At 42.0% G+C, this 18,636-nt stretch overlaps 1 protein-coding gene across 5 annotated transcripts in view; it reads left to right on the top strand.

Annotated features, from left to right (window-relative positions):
* The window catches only part of PPP2R5C (protein phosphatase 2 regulatory subunit B'gamma), a 151,790-nt gene that overhangs the window by 102,802 nt on the left and 30,352 nt on the right, over positions 1–18,636 (top strand). For all 5 annotated transcript variants that reach the window (XM_074996505.1, XM_074996501.1, XM_074996503.1 and 2 more), the window contains 2 exons: positions 1,758–1,866; positions 14,844–14,897. In XM_074996505.1, coding sequence (XP_074852606.1) covers positions 1,758–1,866; positions 14,844–14,897 — 163 coding nt within the window. The remainder of the gene's footprint in view (positions 1–1,757; positions 1,867–14,843; positions 14,898–18,636) is intronic.

Below are 18,636 nucleotides of genomic sequence, written 5' to 3'. Positions count from 1 at the left end.
TCATATCCAGACAGCCCTGCAGTGAGAGTGCCAATGCCTGAGATGATGGAGTGTCCAGGATTTCAAGGTTTATGGATCTTGGGTAGTAGAATAAATCTGGTTGGGGCTCTAGGAGTGTGTCCATGTAGATTTGTTCTTGTGATTTTGTAGGGAGGGTCTTGAGCAGATGGTGTAGTTTCTTTATGTACTCCTCAGTGGAGTCAGAGGACAGTGTCTTGTAGAATACGTGCCACAGGATTTCTTTTTGTTTTTATCATCTGTATTGTTACAGATATTCTTGCTTATTGGCATTGTGAAACAGATGAGTAAAAATAATTGAATCTGGTATGATTATATTCCCAAGTGGAATATGCAGAATTTTAAAATAGTGTGCAGGGAATTTTTTTTTTTTTTGTGTAGAATTCCAATAGGAGTAATATAAAGTGCTATGAAATGCTAATTACTCTGAAGAATCAGTTTCTAAATGTCTTAAGCTTGGCACCCAAGCTTAATGGACACTTTTATGAACATTTTGCCTTAATCGCTCTGCCTCAATTCTCCAATTACATAATCATGGTAACAGCTAATTTCCCAGAAGCAATAACAGAATCAATTCATGTTTTGAAGCATTCAGATATTATGATTGGAACAGCATGGAAATGTCTGTGAGGTCAGTATTTTTTATTAAGTGTGAGGTTTGGATGGTATGTTTAAATAAGGCCTGATGCCATGCATTGAATGAGGAAGAAAAAAAAGAAATAATGAGCAACTGACTAATCATTCAACAAATGAGGAATGGTCCTGTGGAAAAATAGTATGGGATAATTTCATTATAAACTGTATTATAGTGTGCACATATAAGGGACGGGGAAACTACCTTAATTCTCAGATTTTCAAACTTTTGAGGGCTTGATTTTGCAACCTGAATGCTATTTTAACGTAATATGTTAGGATGTAATAATAGCTGTCACTTCTCTTGTTCATGAGAGCCTTAACATGAGATGAAAACAGCTTAAAATAAGAATGTGCTACCGCAAATTCACAAAATTTGGCAGTGGGCCGCTAGTTTGTAGAATGTGAAACTATTTTGAACTCCATTGTGTTAAACTGACTGGTTTTCACAAGTCCATTCCAGATAAAAAGATCAAAAAGTGCAATGCATCCACTAATGAATAACTCGAGTATTTACTCACCTGTTGCTGGGAATTCCATGTGTTGGGCCGTTGTCTTGTTGCGTGTTCCACTGCTATAAAATGATCCATTTCCCAGTACAGCAATCCTGGTCTAAAACAACAACAAGTCCTGTGGCACCTTTATAGATGTAGCTGGCTTTTGGCAGTTGGGAGGGACAGTGGTTCAGAGTTTTATCTATAAGGAGATGGAAAGGCTGAAGCTGAATGGAGACAGGGCGGGGGTTGAGAAATGGGTCTTTTATGAAACCTGAAGAGATGATTTTACCATGTGGGAAAGATGCAAGTTAAAATTCTTGATACAGAGGATTTGAGGCTGTTGATTTTACTGTTGGTTGAATTTGTATTCTGCTCTGTAGATAATTAGACTTTAAAAATATTTTGTTCTATATTTATTTTAATATATAGATCCCCATCTTCAACATGAGAATAAATGCTACTTTAATATTTTATGGGAGAGATCTCAAATAAAAATAACTTAGAATAATTAAAATTAAGAACAAAGAAATGATTATTTGAAAAATTTGGCAATAGTGAACATTTTGAACACATGCTGATTTTAAAAACTTTTGATTTTTTTTTTTACAGTATAATTAATGGATTTGCCTTACCATTAAAAGAAGAGCACAAAATTTTCTTATTGAAGGTGTTATTACCTTTGCACAAAGTGAAATCACTCAGTGTCTATCACCCACAGGTAAATTAATTTGTTTATGAAGTTGTATAGATTCTATCCACAGGATGGTACAGACACTAAAATACTGAGCTGGAGTAGGGAGATTTGGGATCTATTTCCATGTCTGCTATTGGCCTACTGTGTGACCTTGGACATGTCAAGTGTTCTGAAATCTATAGATGAAAAGCACTATATCATATAGAAAATCTTGTCCTTTTAATGAGAACGTCCCTTCAATAGATGTTTTTTAAAAAGATCCATTATATGAAGAAGGTTTCACTTAGATAATTTAATAGTTTAGTTCAGTGCTGGTGTGGATGTTACACTGTCACTTATGTCTTGAACCTGCATTCATTAAGTGGATGTTACTGAAGAGGTGGAGTAAACAAACCTGAAAAATGACGACAAAAAAAAAGTGTTGAAACAATCTGTATAATAATTTAGGACAGCACCACATACTTCTGGATACTTTGTTAGGCTCCTAATAGGGAGTCACAGAAGGTTCTAGAAGATTTGGAACAGCACAGTGATGCGTTCAAAATCTGTCTGACGGTGGGGGAGCTTGGCACCAGAGGATGCTCTGCACCCACTAATTTTTCCCTTGTGTGCCTCAGCCCCAGAGCACCCATGGAATCAGTGCAAGTACCCTTAAGCATAGGTAAGAAGTCCTTATGTGTAGACAGGAACAGAGCTAAGGGCAATGCTGAATCTGAGTTCACTGTTCAGTGAAGAAAGACTGACCGGTGAGAGTGGTAGCAGAAAGACATGAGTTGCTGCTTTTCTTCCCAGGCCTGAGCTTCTCCTACCTCTTCAGATTTTGATATTCTTTTCCTTTTTTGTATCACCTAATGAGGTGCAGCCCACTTCACAATTGCAATTCATTGGTTGAAAATGAGCTATGCTAGTAAATTTGTGACTGGGAAAAGGAAAGGAAAATTCATCATTTTTAGGAGCTGATCTCTCAGCATCCAACAACTCGGACAGTTTATCTAGCTAAAGTTGACTTCCTGATACTTTAGATAAAAAATCTGAAATAATACTGCTGAGATGTGAAAAGCCTCCATTCATTTTAACTTGGAATTGATTCTAAAACATAATCACAGTTCAAATGTCTTCAGTGACTCTTGAACCTCTGGTGATTTTAGCAGAAGCATTCAGTACTGTATATCATTGTATTTAGTGGTGGATTTTCAACTCAGGGCAGTGGAAAAGCTCGTTGCTATCTAAAAGATTGAGATGGGAATCCAAACGGTCTCCAGAAATTTCAAGTGCCCCTTTCAGAGGTAGGAAAGAGGAGATTTATCCCATTCCTGAGACCCTAAATCTAAATGAGTACTGAACCAGTTAAGCTTTCATACATCTTCTACTCCATTCTAGGTGACAAGGGAGCTCCATTTCCCTTACCTAGCTGTTGTATCCACCAGCTTTCCCTGTACGGTTTTTCAGTGAAGTTATTTATTGCTAATGCGGAATTCTTTGAGTGATTGCTCGTATCCATTCTGATAGGTGTGTGCACTGATCATCAGAGACTTCTCACCCCATTAGTACCCATTGGGCTGGCTATGGAGCCCCCTGGAGCGGCGGTAGCATGCCAGTGCATGTATGCTAGCAGCCTGTCCTCCCCCTCAACTGCATTCTTTCTATCCAGAGTGATAGTCAAAGGAGCACTTATCCCTTGCGTTTGCAAGTGCACTCCCCAGTTTTATTGTACTTAGTTCTTAGTTGTTGTTCATAGTTCAAAAATTACAGTTAGTAGTTAGTAGCTTTTAGCAGTTTTAGTAGTTGTAGATTTTTGGTTTAGGAATGCCCCCACCCCAATGTTCCAGCCTGGAGCACATGCCATGTGTCCTGGGGTGTAAGACTCACAATTCGTGTGGGAAGCCAAGGTTAACCCAGACAAAGACTTCCTTAAGTGTCTGGAAGAGAAGCAACAAACAGATAAGTACTAAATTTGTCAGGGCTTTCAGCCCTGGGCAAAGAAGGAGACTTTCACCTCAAGCAGCTCTTAACAGAGGAGGCACTCTGACCATTGGACCCAGCACCATCCACTTCCTGTGCACCAGTCTGTGTGAGTCTTCGTTACCAATGAAGTACCTGCATTGCTCTCCTGTTAGGTTACAGGGCATGAGTGCATGACACCAATTGCACCTTCATTGCCATTCAGTAAGGTGGACAGGGACCACTATCCATCTTAGTTGGTGTATAAGGACTCAGACTGTGGCAGGCTCCTTCACTGTGCTCTGGTGCTGTCGACTCCAGCCCTGAGAAGGAGTCAGAGTATGGTGCCCATTGACTCTGTGGTCCAGGAGTTAGAGGAGGAGATGGACTTGCCCTAAGCTCCAGACACCTTTGAGGCCGCTTGTCACTTAATTGAGTGAGTGTCAGATGCTGAGTTAACCCATATTGCAAAAAATGGAGATGGCACTAACAGAAGCACCAACACTGCCACCTACCCAATGCACTGGCCAACATGACAACTGCTATGGCACTGGGAGGGCCTGTAGTGACAGTTCATTCAGTGTCTGTTGTGAGTATGGCACCAGTCTTCTGCAGCCTCCAGTGCTGACACCTCAGCAGGCACCGATACTCATTGTGCCAATGGTGGTCCACCCACCTCAGCACTGGGGGAAGCCCTCTGCTATTGAAGGGCTTACTTTGCATCGGCACTGCACTCTGGCACCGAGGACATTGGCTTCAGCATTGGCACTGCTGTGGTTGGCATCCAAGGACTTTTTGGACTCTGAATCTTCAGTTTTGCATAGTCACAGCTATAGGTGGTGCTCCAGGCACCATTCCTAGCACTGTTCACAACACTGAGATGGTCATCACTCCACCTCTACACAGTCTTGGCCTCCACACTGACAGGGCAATGTGCAGTGGCCCTTCTGGACCCATCATCAGGGTCAGAGCTCCAGGGACACTTTTTAGTTTCTGGGTCTTGGGGGTTCCCCATTGGCTACAGAGGTCTCCTGCATGGTGGCAGCCCCATCTACTGATCTTGTACAGCTGCTGCTAGAGGTTCTGTCCAGAGAACCAGTCACCCAGGGCAGCAGCATGCAGGCCTCCTCTGGGGAGGCACAGGATGCAGAGGACCCATTGTCATGGGCCTCCTTGTCCTCCTCCCCTGATGAGGCAGCAGCTGGGGCCTCAGTCATATTTTTGCCACCCATGAACCTCAAGGACCTTCTGCATAGGCTGGCAAAGACTCTCTCAGCATGCAGGTGCAAGAGGAAGTGGAACAGGCAGATCCAATGATAGACATTTTGGCAGCAGATAGTCCTTCAGTAGTGGCTTTGCCCCCTCATTGAAACAATTAATGCCCCAACAAAAACCTCATGGCAGATGCCAACCTCCATCCCACCTACAGTCAAGGGGGTTGAGAAATGCAATTTTGGGTCCCCAAGCTGGCCACGAACCCCTAGAGACACATTTCACAACCTGGGTCCTTAGTGGTTGACGCAGTCAACCATAGGGAGCGCCAAGGTCAGCTGGGCCCCACCACCAAAAGTAAGGAGAAGTAAAAGGTGGACCTCTTTGGGCAGAAGGTATATTTTTCTGGGGGGCTTCAGTTACATGTGGAAATCAGCAGGCGGTGTTGAGCTGCTGTGCGTTCAATAATTGTTTGATCATGGGGAGAGTTCTGTGACCACCTCCCTTCAGCCTCAAAACCGTTGTTTGGAGCCCTAATCAAGGAGAGCAAGATGATCTCTCAGGCAGCTCTGCAGGCTGCACACTCCACAGCCCGCACTATGGCCACAGCAATGGTCATGTGTAGAAATGACTGACTTCAGTTATCTGACATTTTTCCTGAGGTGCAGACCAGCATTCAGGACCTCCCATCTGACTGCCAACTTCTGTTTGTGTCCAATGCAGACTCCAGGCTTCATAGCTTAAAGGATTTGTGTGCTACACTGAAGTCCTTAGCATCCATACCCTGGCATCACAAAGGAGACAGTTCAGACCTCTGCCTCTCCCTAGATACTATCCTAGTCAGCAGAAGCAGGATAATAACAATAACAGGCTCGGAGTATAAATGGCAAAAACCACCACTCAAGGTCTGCTGCTCGATGGAGCCGAGGCCTGCCCAATCAGCAATAGGGCCCCAAACCAGGCTTTTGAAGGTGTGCCCTGGGGGCATGTTACCAGTCCTACTAAGCTGTAATCTTTCTTTTGTGCACCATGTGTGGTGCCAAGTCAACTCGGACCACTTGGTCCTCAGCGTGGTAGAGTTGGGATACGCTATCCAGGTTTCTTCCCTCACATCTTCCCGTCCCAGTCCCTCTTCAGGGACACCCCCCCCCCCCACCCCCAAACAGCTCTTATTTTAGGAAGTGCAGTTGCTCTTCTCTGAAGGAGCAGTAGAGGAGGTCCCCCAGGAATTTTGGGGAAGGGGGTTTTACTTCCCCTATTTTCTTATCCCAAAGGCCAACAGAGGACTATGCCCTATCCTGGATCTGCATTACCTCAGTTCCTTCATAATACAGAAGCAGTTTTGCATGGTCTCCCTAGCTTCCATAATCCCCTTCTTGGATCTTGGAGAAGGACCCCTTAGATGTAGTTCTGATTGTTCCATCAGAGGTCCTCTGCCCTCTTGTGGTGGCTGCAAGGCATCATGGTTTGTGCAGGGGTACCCTTTACCATACCCCAACCAATAATGACCCTGATGACGGACACCTCAGCACTCAGTTGGAAGGCCCATCTGGACAATTTGCAAGCTCAGGGGCTGTGGTTCCAGCAAGAGCTGGAACTTCATGTCAACCTGAAAGAGCTCAGGGCTGAGAGACTTGTGTGACAGGCATTCTGGCAACATTTGCAAGAGACCTGGATAGTGGTCATTGTGGACAATACATGAACTAGCAGGGTGTGGCACGTTCTTCCATATTTTGCAGGGAAGCCCAGGACATAAGGGGAAATATGGCATAAGCAATGCCGTTCACCTTCAAGTGTCTTATCTCCTGGGGGGTTCGGAATGGACTGGAAAATGTCCTCTCTTTATCCTTTTTCATGCACAAGTGATCACTGAGATGTAATATGCTCAGTTTTGTAGAACTGGGGTCTTCTCCACATAAACCTTTGCCACGTGGATCAAACGCAAATATCAGAGATTCTGCTCATTCTTGAAGCACAGTCTGGGTTTGGTGGCAGACGTGTTTCAAATGTCATGGGCTCACCACCTTTCCCATTAATACACAGATGCTGGTCAAGGCCTTAGTCATACTGATAGCCCCAGCCTGGCCTCGGCAGCTTTGGTTCAAGGTATTGCTAAACCTATGTGTAGCCACTCCCATAGTCCTCCCAGTGTATCCAGATCTAATCCAGGAGCACAGGAGACTATCACCCCAACCTGGAGTCTCTCTCCATTTGACAATGTGAAAGCTCCATGGTTGAATCCCATAGAAATGCAGTGTTTAGAACAGGTGATGGAGGTGCTTACGGGAAGCAGGAAACCATCCACTCAAGCCACTTATGTGGCTAAGTGAAAGCAGTTCTCCATTTGGTCCTCGCGGCAAGGCGCTCAGCCGATGCAGTCTTCGATCCAGGTCATTTTAGATTATTTGATTGATCTTAAGGACCAAGGCTTGGCAGCATCCTCAGTGAAAGTTCAACTGGCTACTATTTTGGCGTTCCACCCTGGGGTGGGGGAAAGATCAGTGTGCCCCAACCCTATGGTGACCAGATATTTAAAGACTTTAGACTCAAGTCCCTGGCCCGATACCACAATGGGACCTTGATACTCCACAAACTGATGGGGGGCCCCCTTGTGTGAACCTCCTGGCCACTGTCCTGTTTCTCATGAAAAACAGCATTTCTGGTTGCTACTAGCTCATCCAGAAAGGTGTCAACGTGTAGGGCCCTTATGTCAGAGCCCCCATACCCTGTTTTCTCTAAAGGCAAAGTGCAGTTGCATTCCCACCTGGCCTTTCTTCCCAAGGTGGTATCCAAGTTTCATATCAATCAGGACATTTTTCTATCGGTTTTCTTTCCAAAACCCTATCCTAGTAATAATGTGTGCTGCACTCCCTCGGTGTTAGATACCTGCTAGCTTTCTATATTGACCATACAAAGCCCTTTTGTAAGTCACAACAACTTTTTACTGCCATTGTGGAAAAGCTCAAGGGGCAACCTGCATCTTCACAAAGTATGTTGTCATGGATCACATTGTGTATACAGACATGCTATGAGCTGGCAAAGGTGCCACCCCAGCATTCATTGTACAGGTTCTGGTGCAGGACGTTTGCAGGACCACGATGTGGACCTCAGTTCACACCTTTGTGGATCACTACACCATCATGCACCAGGCCAGAGACAATGTAGCCTTCAGTAGAGCATTCCTGCAGATGGTGAGCTCTTAAATTCCAGAACCTCTGCTGGGACTACTGTAAGTCACCTACTGAAGTGGACATGAGCAATCACTTAAAGAAAAAATAGTTACCTCTCACAACTGTTGTTCAAGAGGTGTTGCTCATGTTCTTTCCGAATCCCACCTGCCTCCCCTTTCAGAATTCAGGCTAGAGGGAATTGCAGGGGTTGAGGGCTGGTTGTGGTACATATGTACCAGCATGCCAGTGCCACTCCAGTGGGTTCCACAGCTGGCCCAATAGGAATTGCTGAGGTGAAGAGCAGCCATGCACACACCTATTGGAATGTACAAGAGTAAAACCTTTCAAAGAACAACAAATACAAGAGGTAAGTAACTGTTTTATCTGTAGCAAATTGAAAATTAATGAGCAATGTAAAATACAAATCAATATTAAAACAGATAAAAATATATTAAGAAATGTACATGAGATGTATTTGATTATATTACTCATTTTAATACTTTCATCATAGTAAATCTCAGATTTTGAATTTATGTGATGCTGCCACAAAATTTCCAGTATACTGGAGAAACCACAAGGCAGGCCTTGTCAGGTGGTTGGGGTCCAGGGTACTGCCGAGCACAAAGTGCCATTTTTGGTTAGGAATCCAAGAGCAGTAAGAGGATCTTGAGGCTGCAAATCATTTTAACTAAATTAAGGTTATCACATCAATAGATTATAAAGATAGTCTCAGCCCCATCAAATAAATGCTTTTTCCTGTGAACATACACTATTTCTTTGTAAATCAGGAAGAATGGCAGCCAGTTTTTAATCCAGATACTAGTCTGAGGAAAATAATTAGTGTAGAAGTTTGAATCAGTGGAAAGTAAATTTATAGTTAACATATTGATAACACTGTTGTTGAAATTCTCTTTCTTATGGGTCATATAGATATTATCAAGGGGTGATTATGGAGCCTTGTAAAACCCCAATGAATGAAGGCCTTCAGAGGAGAAAAAGCAATACCTTTCTCAGTCTCCAAGAGAATCCCATAAGCAAATCAATATTTTATTGTAAATGGTATCAAAAATTGGGATCTAATAAAATAGGCGTGAACACCTTACTTTCAGTAAAGGAAATCGACCACCATCAATCATTATAGTTTCTATTCCATACCTCTGTTAATAGGGATGAAAAATGAGTGAAGCTGGCCAGTACCTCATTCTCTAATTTTTCTAAAAATGGGAGGTAACCAGTAAGAGTTTTTGAACAAAGGCCTTAACCACCCTTTTTGGATAGGTTTACACTAGACCTGAAAGTGAATCCTAGGTATGCAATTCCAGCTACAATATTCGCATAGCTGGGATCGACTTACCTAGGATCGATTTTTTTTCCTGGCCACTTTTACTGAGGGAAGTCACTGGGAGAAACACTCCCATTGACTTCCCTTACTCCTCATGATAAGGAGGAGTACAGTAGTTTATTGTCGAGCTCTGATAGTTTGAGTTTGTGCATCCTCGCTAGGTGCCTGAAAACAAACCCCACAAGATTGATCCAGTCAGGGTCTATCTCCTGGTAAGCTTTTGGACAGGTGATTGATTGCTAAGGATACTCTGAAACTTAGAAAGCAGTAATGGATCAACACTAATGGAAAATCTTAGTGTTTGTTCTCTTTTGGTCTGACGTGATTCCCAGAGAAGATTTCAGAGAGCTCCACGTGTGTCTTGTCTGGAAAATACTGAAATAGTCAGTTTCTTGCGGTCAGAAACACTTGACTTTTGTCACTGAGATCATTTTAAACAGGCTCCCCATAGTTTAGAATAGTTCTGCTGGTTTTAAATTAAGCAGATGTAGCGAAGAAAAAAAATCTTTCCTCAACCACAGCTGTGGCATGAGAACACACGTTCTTTCTGTTACGCAGCTTCTCTCATTCATTGCTCGTGGGGTAATGTCCCCACCTGTGGAATTTGGAGACAGTCTAGTGCTTCCACCTTTTCTGCCTCTGGCAGTGGAACAAGTTTGTGGTTTAAGTTTCTCCGAAGCATTTTGTTTTAAAAACCTTTTATTTGCATCTATGTAGTCATGCCTTACTCTTTCTCATGTTCCCCTGGATGAAGTAAATAGTGGTATTGTGGTTTCAGCTACCTAGATCTGCAGCAGTGCCTTCCTAATGGACTGCTTTTCCTTCATTCAGGTATAGGAAAGCTGTCCTGCAAACACCTGGCTTAAATCTAAGCAGCATTCCCTTTTAAAGGCAACACTTACAAGTTCTACAAAGAGTGAATTGTGCCCGATCAAGAGGTTTTGATCCTGTGGAGAGAAAAGTGTAAGGAGGAAGCTATCTGTCCACAACTCAGAGTTGGCTCCATGAAGGTCTTGGACTGGAGGGAGGGAAAAATCTCAAGATCCAGAGCCATTCCTTCTCACTCCTTTTGCCCACCCTCACCCCAGGATACTAAAATAGTTCCCTAGAGAAGGAAGTGGGGCTCCTACTGAGTCAGAAGTGGGTGTTGTGGCAGGAGAAAGCTGTGCAAATGAATGGAGTCCCAGAAAGGTACAAGCAAGCATGTCCTCTTCAAGACAATAACTAATATTGTAAGTGAATGAGAGGTGAAAATCAGGGGATTAAAATACTTAATTACTAGAGCTCTAAGGATATATCTAAGGTATTCACCATGTACCCTGTTCATCTCTGTCCAAAATGGCAAGGTGTTATCAAGTCTCAAGTTAGTATCAAGCAAGATATAACTACCCGACCCATTTGGCATGCTAGACATTAGCAAAACTATTTACAGAAGTCCCTAGAGGCACAGGAAGAAAGTGTACGTATCTAAATTGTGGAAGATAAGCAAATTACTACTCCTGTGCAAAGACATCCTTTAGTGGGAAGGTGATACTCTGATGGTTGGGAGGGAGTGCATTAACCCATGAGTAACAAATTCAGAGAGCAGCTTTTAAGAGTGGAAATTATCAGCTGGTAATTTTCTCATTCATGCATCTGTTGGAACACAAAGCAAGACTTTTGGCATCAATGCAGCTAGCCTTTAACTTGCTGCTGCTTCTGTCACAAGTCTTTTGTTCAGGAATCATTTGGGGAAAGATGTTGAGGCATGCAACTCACTATTTTGATTATGAACAGAAGATTATCTAGTTGGAATGAAGCAAAAAAAGAGGATCAGCTGTTTATCAGGGATATGAAGAAAGCTAAAAATAAGGAATTTACAGTAAATCCATGCTTTGCTATTTGTTGCAAGTCCGTGCTGCTTTGCCATTTCTTGCAAATCCTTCATGTATTTCATTGATCTTGTGACAGAATAGGGTGTTGGAGTCAAGACCTGAAGTTCATTAGGAGTTCTGTGGGGAACTCTCATAGCGCCTGTAAACCAATCCTATTTCATTCTTTGCATCCATGATAACTAAGTTCTGGCATTACTTGAATGCTGGATTATGATCAAAAGTACCATTTTGACGCATTGTTTATTTTACAGAACCATGATACTAACAAAGATAAGGATAAAACCACCAAAACTCATCCCTTAACTTTTAAGTATAATTTTGGAAGGTAATACAGTCTAGGGTTTACTTTTTCTTGATTTCTTTTAACGAATTTAATTCTTTACCTTCAGATATGTGATTTTTTTCTCTTCCTTCCCACACATATATAAAATGTTTAAAATTTCATTTGGCTTCTCTTCTTCATGTTCTTGGGTGAACTAGAGACAGCAGGAAGCAAGGAAAAAAAGAGAGTATTTCTTTTCTCCAGATACAACCTAGTTCCCAGAGAATTCAGAGTGCTCCAGGTAAACATTGAGAAGTACTGTAAATTGACAATTTTTTATAGGAAGAGACACCCAACTCATATGATCCAGTGGGTCTAATTCAAACAAATTGCTTGCACTGTGGAAATATTGTACTGATAAAGATGATAATTTAGTCATGACCTTCCTTTCCCTCTTCATCCTTATTTCCAGGGAGCACAGATTCTCTGACTGAGCCATTTACTTCATTTGTCCTCTTCATCTCCTCCTTTTCTCTCCTCCTTGTCCCCTTTCCCCCTAAAATATAAGGAGACAGGAAAAAATCTCAAGCAGATATTTTCGGGGCCAAGATGGAACTTGTATAGGCAAAACATTCATTTCCAGGCCTCCTCCCCATTCCACCGATGGGGAGGCACTGAGGTTTCCCAGTTGTTCGATGTCTTTGGCAGGATGCACTGTAACATCAACCTTTTCCTTTGTAATCCCCCACTCTGCTCCTGTCATGTATGACCAAGGTCCCAGTTGAAGGCAAGAGTCTGTCCCTGTCTTTTTTCTTTAAGGGTATATGTCTACTTACCAGGAGTTCAGGATTGATCTTCTGGAGTTCGATTTCATGCATCTGGTAAAAGTGTGCAGAGTTGATCAATCTGGGTTCGGCAGTAGACCCCCTGCATTCCTCCTCTTGTGAGGGGTAAGGGAAGCTAATGGGAGCTGTTAATCTCCCTCAGTGAAAACAGACCTTACGGTCAACTGCAGATACATTGATTCTAGCTATGCAACTGCCGTAGCTAAATTGTGTATCTGTGGTCAGCTGTAAAGTCTAGTGTAGGCCAAGCTTCATCAGTCTTTGGGGCTTCAAACTCTGTTGATCTTCCTATATTCGGCTCTCAGCAAAGGAGACTTTAAACTGCCAACAGTTGTTCTTCAGTAGCAAGAAGATATCAGTCTCTGCCTCTCATCTGCCTGGGTCAGATAGGAAGGTTCTTTTTAGCACTCAATGCCTACAGAGGACACCACAGAAACGTATCATAGACCCTTTTTAGTCACCATCTGGAATGTATGCCTTGTGTGTGTGTTTGTTTTAAATGAAAGGTACTATCAGGGCTCTTCTTCACAACATGCTGCTTCAACTGATTGTTCCACCTGCCCCCCCACTCTCCTTGTTTCCCAACCCTTTGTTTTCCAAGCATCCTTTTTGAGTGACTTAATTAAAATTGATCATTTTCATTCTAACAAATTGGAAACATTTTGTTTGATTAGAAGACCACCTTCTCATTGCATCAGCTGTATAGTTGGTGGTTGGTTGGTTGGTTTTTGTTTTGTTTTGTTTTTTTGGAGTACAGAAAACAACCTCATTTGTGATTTAGGCTCATATACCTGCGGTCCGTTGGCCTGCATGGTAGAAGAGTTCTTCAAGTTCTTCCGGTTGTCAAACCTCACCTCTGAGGTTGCAGGCTTGAAATCAACCACTCAAGAGGCTTCTTGTACACTGCAACAGAACACACTGAAAGTTTGATTCTGCTTTCAGAAGCATTGAGCTTTTCCATTGGATGGAAATGTCAGAAAGTTTCACCGATAGATTGTATTTATTTTTCTTCAAGTTGTGATAAATCCCTGTGGGTTTTAACTGCTGCAATCTTTTGTGTCCTCCTCCTTGGTGAAAGCACCCTTTTAATTGGTGAAATTGCTAGGAGAGTTGATGAGTTCATCTCTTTGATGCTCTTTATGTACTGTTTTCCTAGACACTATGTGTTTGTTCCTAACCTAACTCTGAGGTGCGCATATTAATAAGCTTTTCCCCACTAAGCCAAGATCTTTGTGAAAACAAAACTTCATGCTTTGGACACTTGCAGAATTTTTATTTGCAGTGCACTAAAAATTTTATTGTTTGACAGCAGTTATTGCTATGGGTCCTAACAAAGGAAAGAGAGCCTCTAACATTTAGTACTAGAAGCTGGCTTTTACCAAATTTACAGGATGACTAGATAACTTCTACGGAGGAAATAGCAGAGCATTTTAGCAAGGCCTATAAGGTGTCTTGACTAGAGAGTAGTGATGCATCTGTCCAAAAGATCTGTAGAGCTGCTCTGTGGCCTACAGTACTTATAGTATTTGGTTGTTAATATAAACTCAATCAGAGAAAGAGGTCACGTTTGGACAGAGTATTTTTTAAGCAGCAATCTAGGGAAAGACTCTTTTCCAAGTTGGCACTTGTTACCACATATGTGCTCTCTGATTCATTATTTGTGGTGGGGGGAGGGGAGTTGATAAAGAAGACCTGTAGCAAGAAAGATTTATTTATTGGTATATTTATCAGTTTTCACTTCCCTCATCTTGATACTACTCTCCTCCCCTTATTTATTTAGGGTTTTATGTTTTTTGTAGAAAGAACCATAACTGGTTGTATAGGAGAGGTGTTGGCTCTTCTGAAAGACCCAGTTTTTTTACTTCCATGTTTTCTGATAAGTGGAAACATAGCACATTCAGTTACAGATCCAGAGTGGTCAGGGGAAGAGATAATTACAGTAAAGATGATAGTTTGAGATTATAAAGGTGTTATGGCTCTTTTTTTCAAGAAACTGTATGGAAGAGCTTAATTTTTGAACAATCATGTGACTATCTTCATAAGCTGTCAGAAAAGAATATGAAAATAGTAGTGGGATGTTAGTAAGGTAAAATATTGTTAAAGATCTACTGTAACTCAGAATACCAATTGTTTGAAAGTATGATGAGATATTGCTGTTTAAATTGTCTGAAAATACAGAAGTAGAAATTACTCAAGTATTTTTACTACATATAGTAATTGGAGATGGTTTTGCCCTGAATTTGGAAATATTCTGAAATGTTAATGTTAACAAAATGGTTGGTGGCGTATGCTTGAATTCAAATACTTTTTGTTTAACAATGTGTAGTAATATTCGCTTTCTCTTTTTTTGTTTAGCTGGCATACTGTGTAGTGCAATTTTTAGAAAAAGATAGCACGCTTACAGAACCAGTAAGTTTATTTTGCTGTTTTATCACATTAATGCATTTTGAAGCATTAATAACAGTTTGATTTGCACTGTCAATAATGTTTGTTATAACTAAAAATCATTCAAGAATGTTTTTTAAAAATAGTTTGGATGAACCCTGTAACGAACTGCTTGCTTAGATGATATAGTTGGTTTTTTTCCCAATAATGGTAAAGTAAGTAATTTTTACTTTTCTGAGCCAATGTCCATTAGGTAAAAATTAACATATCTAGAACAATTGATTAATCAATAAATATATCTGACAAGAATGCGTATCACTTTAGAAAGCTTAGCATTTTGATCACCTGATATGATTGATATATGTGCTGGAGAAGTAGAATAAAATGATGATTGAACTCACTCAAAAGAAATAAAATCTTTCCTCTAGTTATAATCATGGTTATGGTAAGCAAATAGATCCTTCTTTCAGTGATCGTTCATGTTGATTCTAAATAGGGGTGCGTGCTTTGCCGCTAACAGTAACCTTTGGGTTGGATGCAGTCATGCCTTCATGATGATGTTTATAGGTTCCCACCAACCTGTCACCTCTTCAGTTCCTTCTTACTGCCAGTGACAATCATTGAAAAAGCATCTCTCTTGCAAACAGCAAGCGTTTCCCTCATAGACTTTTATTCAGTTTACCTGTAAATAGTTAAATGTCATAGTTAGTGTATAGAGTATAGTGATATCAGTTTCAGTTGGGGAGATGTTGCCCCCCTCACATCACAGAATCATAGAATGCTAGGACTGGAAGGGACCTTGAGAGGTCATTGAGTCCAGCCCCATGCCCTCATGGCAGGACCAAGTACTGTCTAGAACATCCCTGATAGACATCTATCTAACCGGTTCTTAAATAACTCCAGAGATGGAGATTCCTCAACCACCCTAGGCAATTTAGTCCAGTGTTTGACCACCCTGACAGTTAGGAACTTTCTCCTAATATCCAACCTAAACTTCCCTTGCTGCAGTTTAAGCCCATTGCTTCTTATTCTGTCCTCAGAGGCCAGGAAGAACAAGTTTTCTCCCTCCTCCTTATGACACCCTTTTAGATACCTGAAAACCGCTACGATGTCCCCTCTTAATCTTCTCTTTTCCAAACTAAACGAGCCCAATTCTTTCAGCCTTCTTTCATAGGTCATGTTCTCTAGACCTTTGATCATTCTTGTTGCTCTCTTCTGGACCCTTTACAATTTCTCCTTATCTTTCTTGAAATGCGGTGCCCAGAACCGGACACAGTGCTCCAACTGAGGCCTAACCAGTGCAGTACAGAGTGGAAGTATGACTTCTCATGTCTTGCTCACAACACACCTGTTAATGCATCCCAGAATCATGTTTGCTTTTTTTGCAACAGCATCACACTGTTGACTCATACTTAGCTCATGGTCCATGATCACCCCTAGATCCCTTTCTGCCATGCTTGTTCCTAGACAGTCACTTCCCATTCTGTATGTGTGAAACTGATTGTTCCTTCCTAAGTGGAGCACTTTGCATTTGTCTTTATTAAACTTCATCCTGTTTACCTCAAACTGTTTCTCCAATTTGTCCAGATCATTTTGAATTATGACCCTATCCTCCAAAACAGTTGCAGCCTCTCCCAGCCTGGCATCATCTGCAAACTTAATAAGTGTACTTTCTATGCCAATTGAACAGAACCGGTCCCAAAACAGACCCCCTGTGGAACCCCACTTATTATATCTTTCCAGGAGGACTGAGAACCATTAATAACTACTTTCTGAGTACGGTTATACAGCCAGTTTTGTACCCTCCTTATAGTAGCCCCATCTAAGTGGTATTTGCCTAGTTTATTGGTAAGAATATCTTTGGGGCATGCCTCAATCTCAGGAACTCAAGCCATATAGGTCCTGTTCGAAGCCTTTGCCAAAGAGGGTGATCCACTCAACTCCTCTCTGGAGTTAGCTGTCTGTCCACAGCTAGCTCAGTTGACATCTGAGCCCAGTAGTTTAGTGTGAAACATGCTGGCCTTGATAAAAGAGACCACAGTGCTGAGGAAGAACTCAAGTCCCAGGGACCCTGAGCAACACTTTTCCTTTGTGCTAAAGACCTCTTCAAGTGCAAGGTAGAGGAGATATTGAAGGAGACAGACCCTATGGTGGACATATTTTTTCCCTGAGTGCGCTTCCAGGGTGCCTTTTTCCCCTCATGAAAACTATTCAAAACACCAGTATTCCCTGTAAACTGAGCATTTAGGCATCCACCCAGAAGAGATGCAGATGCCACCCAGCTGATTATTAGAGCACCTACAGCCATCAGTATGTGTGTCTATTGGTGATGCACATCCATACATGCCTCTGTGCACATAACAAAATTAAATAAAAAAATTAGAGTAACATTGTGGCACACACCTGCCTCTCTTCTCACATGGCAAAAGAGGTGGAACATAAATATTTAGTGCCATCCAAGAGGCATAAGAACTTGTTTACCCACCCTCAATCAAATACTCTGGTGATAGAGGTGGCCAACCAGGAAGAAGAGACAGGGACAGACAGGGCTAATCCCCAAGTCCAAAGAAGTGAAGAAGCTGTATCTCTGTGGTAGGAAGGTATATTCTATCAGGGATCTCCTGCTTTCAGTAACCAAGCAGTAGGTGGTCCTGAACCACTTTAGCTACAATTCCAGGAGCTGCTATCAGCAGAATCCTGCTCAGAGATGCAGTCATCCTGGAGGAGGGCAAGACTTATGTGAAAACATTCCTATGGGCCTTGGACTTAGTGGATTCAGTGACTTGTGCTGTGGCAACAGTCCATCCCTTAACCTTTAGGTATAATTTTATACCACTTACCTAGCTCAGTGGAAGAGGTTCTTAATTTGAACTCTACAGAAAGGCATTCCTTCATTGCAGTCATTGATCCCCTTCATCCTGGACTATATACTTCACCTTAAACGCCAAGGCCTGATGGTATTGTCATTAAAGATGTACCTGGCTGCTATTTCAGCTTTCGAACCCAGTTCAGTTAGTTAGTGTTCACTAACCCCATGGTTGGCTGCTTTCACAAAGGGCTAGATAGCTATTTTCCCTCATGGAATCTCAAGCCTGGTGCTCTCAAGTCTGAGGAACCCACCCCTTGAGACCCTGGCAGTATGCTTTGTCCCTTGCAATTCTTGGAAGGTGGGATTCCTAGTGGCTATAATTTAGGCCAGGAGAGTATCTGAGCTCAAGGTAACTGAAGTTACTCAAGTTGTGCCAGTGCTTATGAACAAACATTTTTGCTGGACTGGTCACGTTAGGAGAATGAATGATACATGGATACCAAAGATCATCTTCTAGGGCCGGCTTGCTCCTGGGAAGCACTCTGTTTATGGTTGGGATAAGCTCTATAAAGGCATCTTTAAAGCCAGCATGAAGTCATGAAGTGTATCTTCCAGTGATCTGAAAATTCTACTTGAAGACAGATTGTCCTAGCAGCAAACCATTGTAGGGGCCAGGCTCTCCGATGCTTCAAGAGTCAGTGTATCCAAATATTATAGGAAAAATGTAGTACCAAAAAAAATGTCTAATAACCACAGTTGGCAAATTTTTATATGAAATCTCTAATCAGCTTAGCCAATCAAGGATTTGTTTAGCTGCTCACCGACCGGTGTCATAGAAAATGAGATCTGTCTGTGTTTCCTCCTCCCTCTTTTGGATCTTCAGCTTAAGCTTATTATTTGCTGTAGTGAAGCCATTAGAAGCAGTCTGCACCACCCCTCAAATCCTTGGTTTTG

This window comes from Carettochelys insculpta, chromosome 6 (genome assembly GCF_033958435.1).
Source record: "Carettochelys insculpta isolate YL-2023 chromosome 6, ASM3395843v1, whole genome shotgun sequence".
NCBI classification, from domain to species: domain Eukaryota; kingdom Metazoa; phylum Chordata; order Testudines; family Carettochelyidae; genus Carettochelys; species Carettochelys insculpta.
The sequence above is the reverse complement of the archived record's forward strand: the minus strand, read 5'-3'. Positions and strand labels throughout refer to the sequence as shown.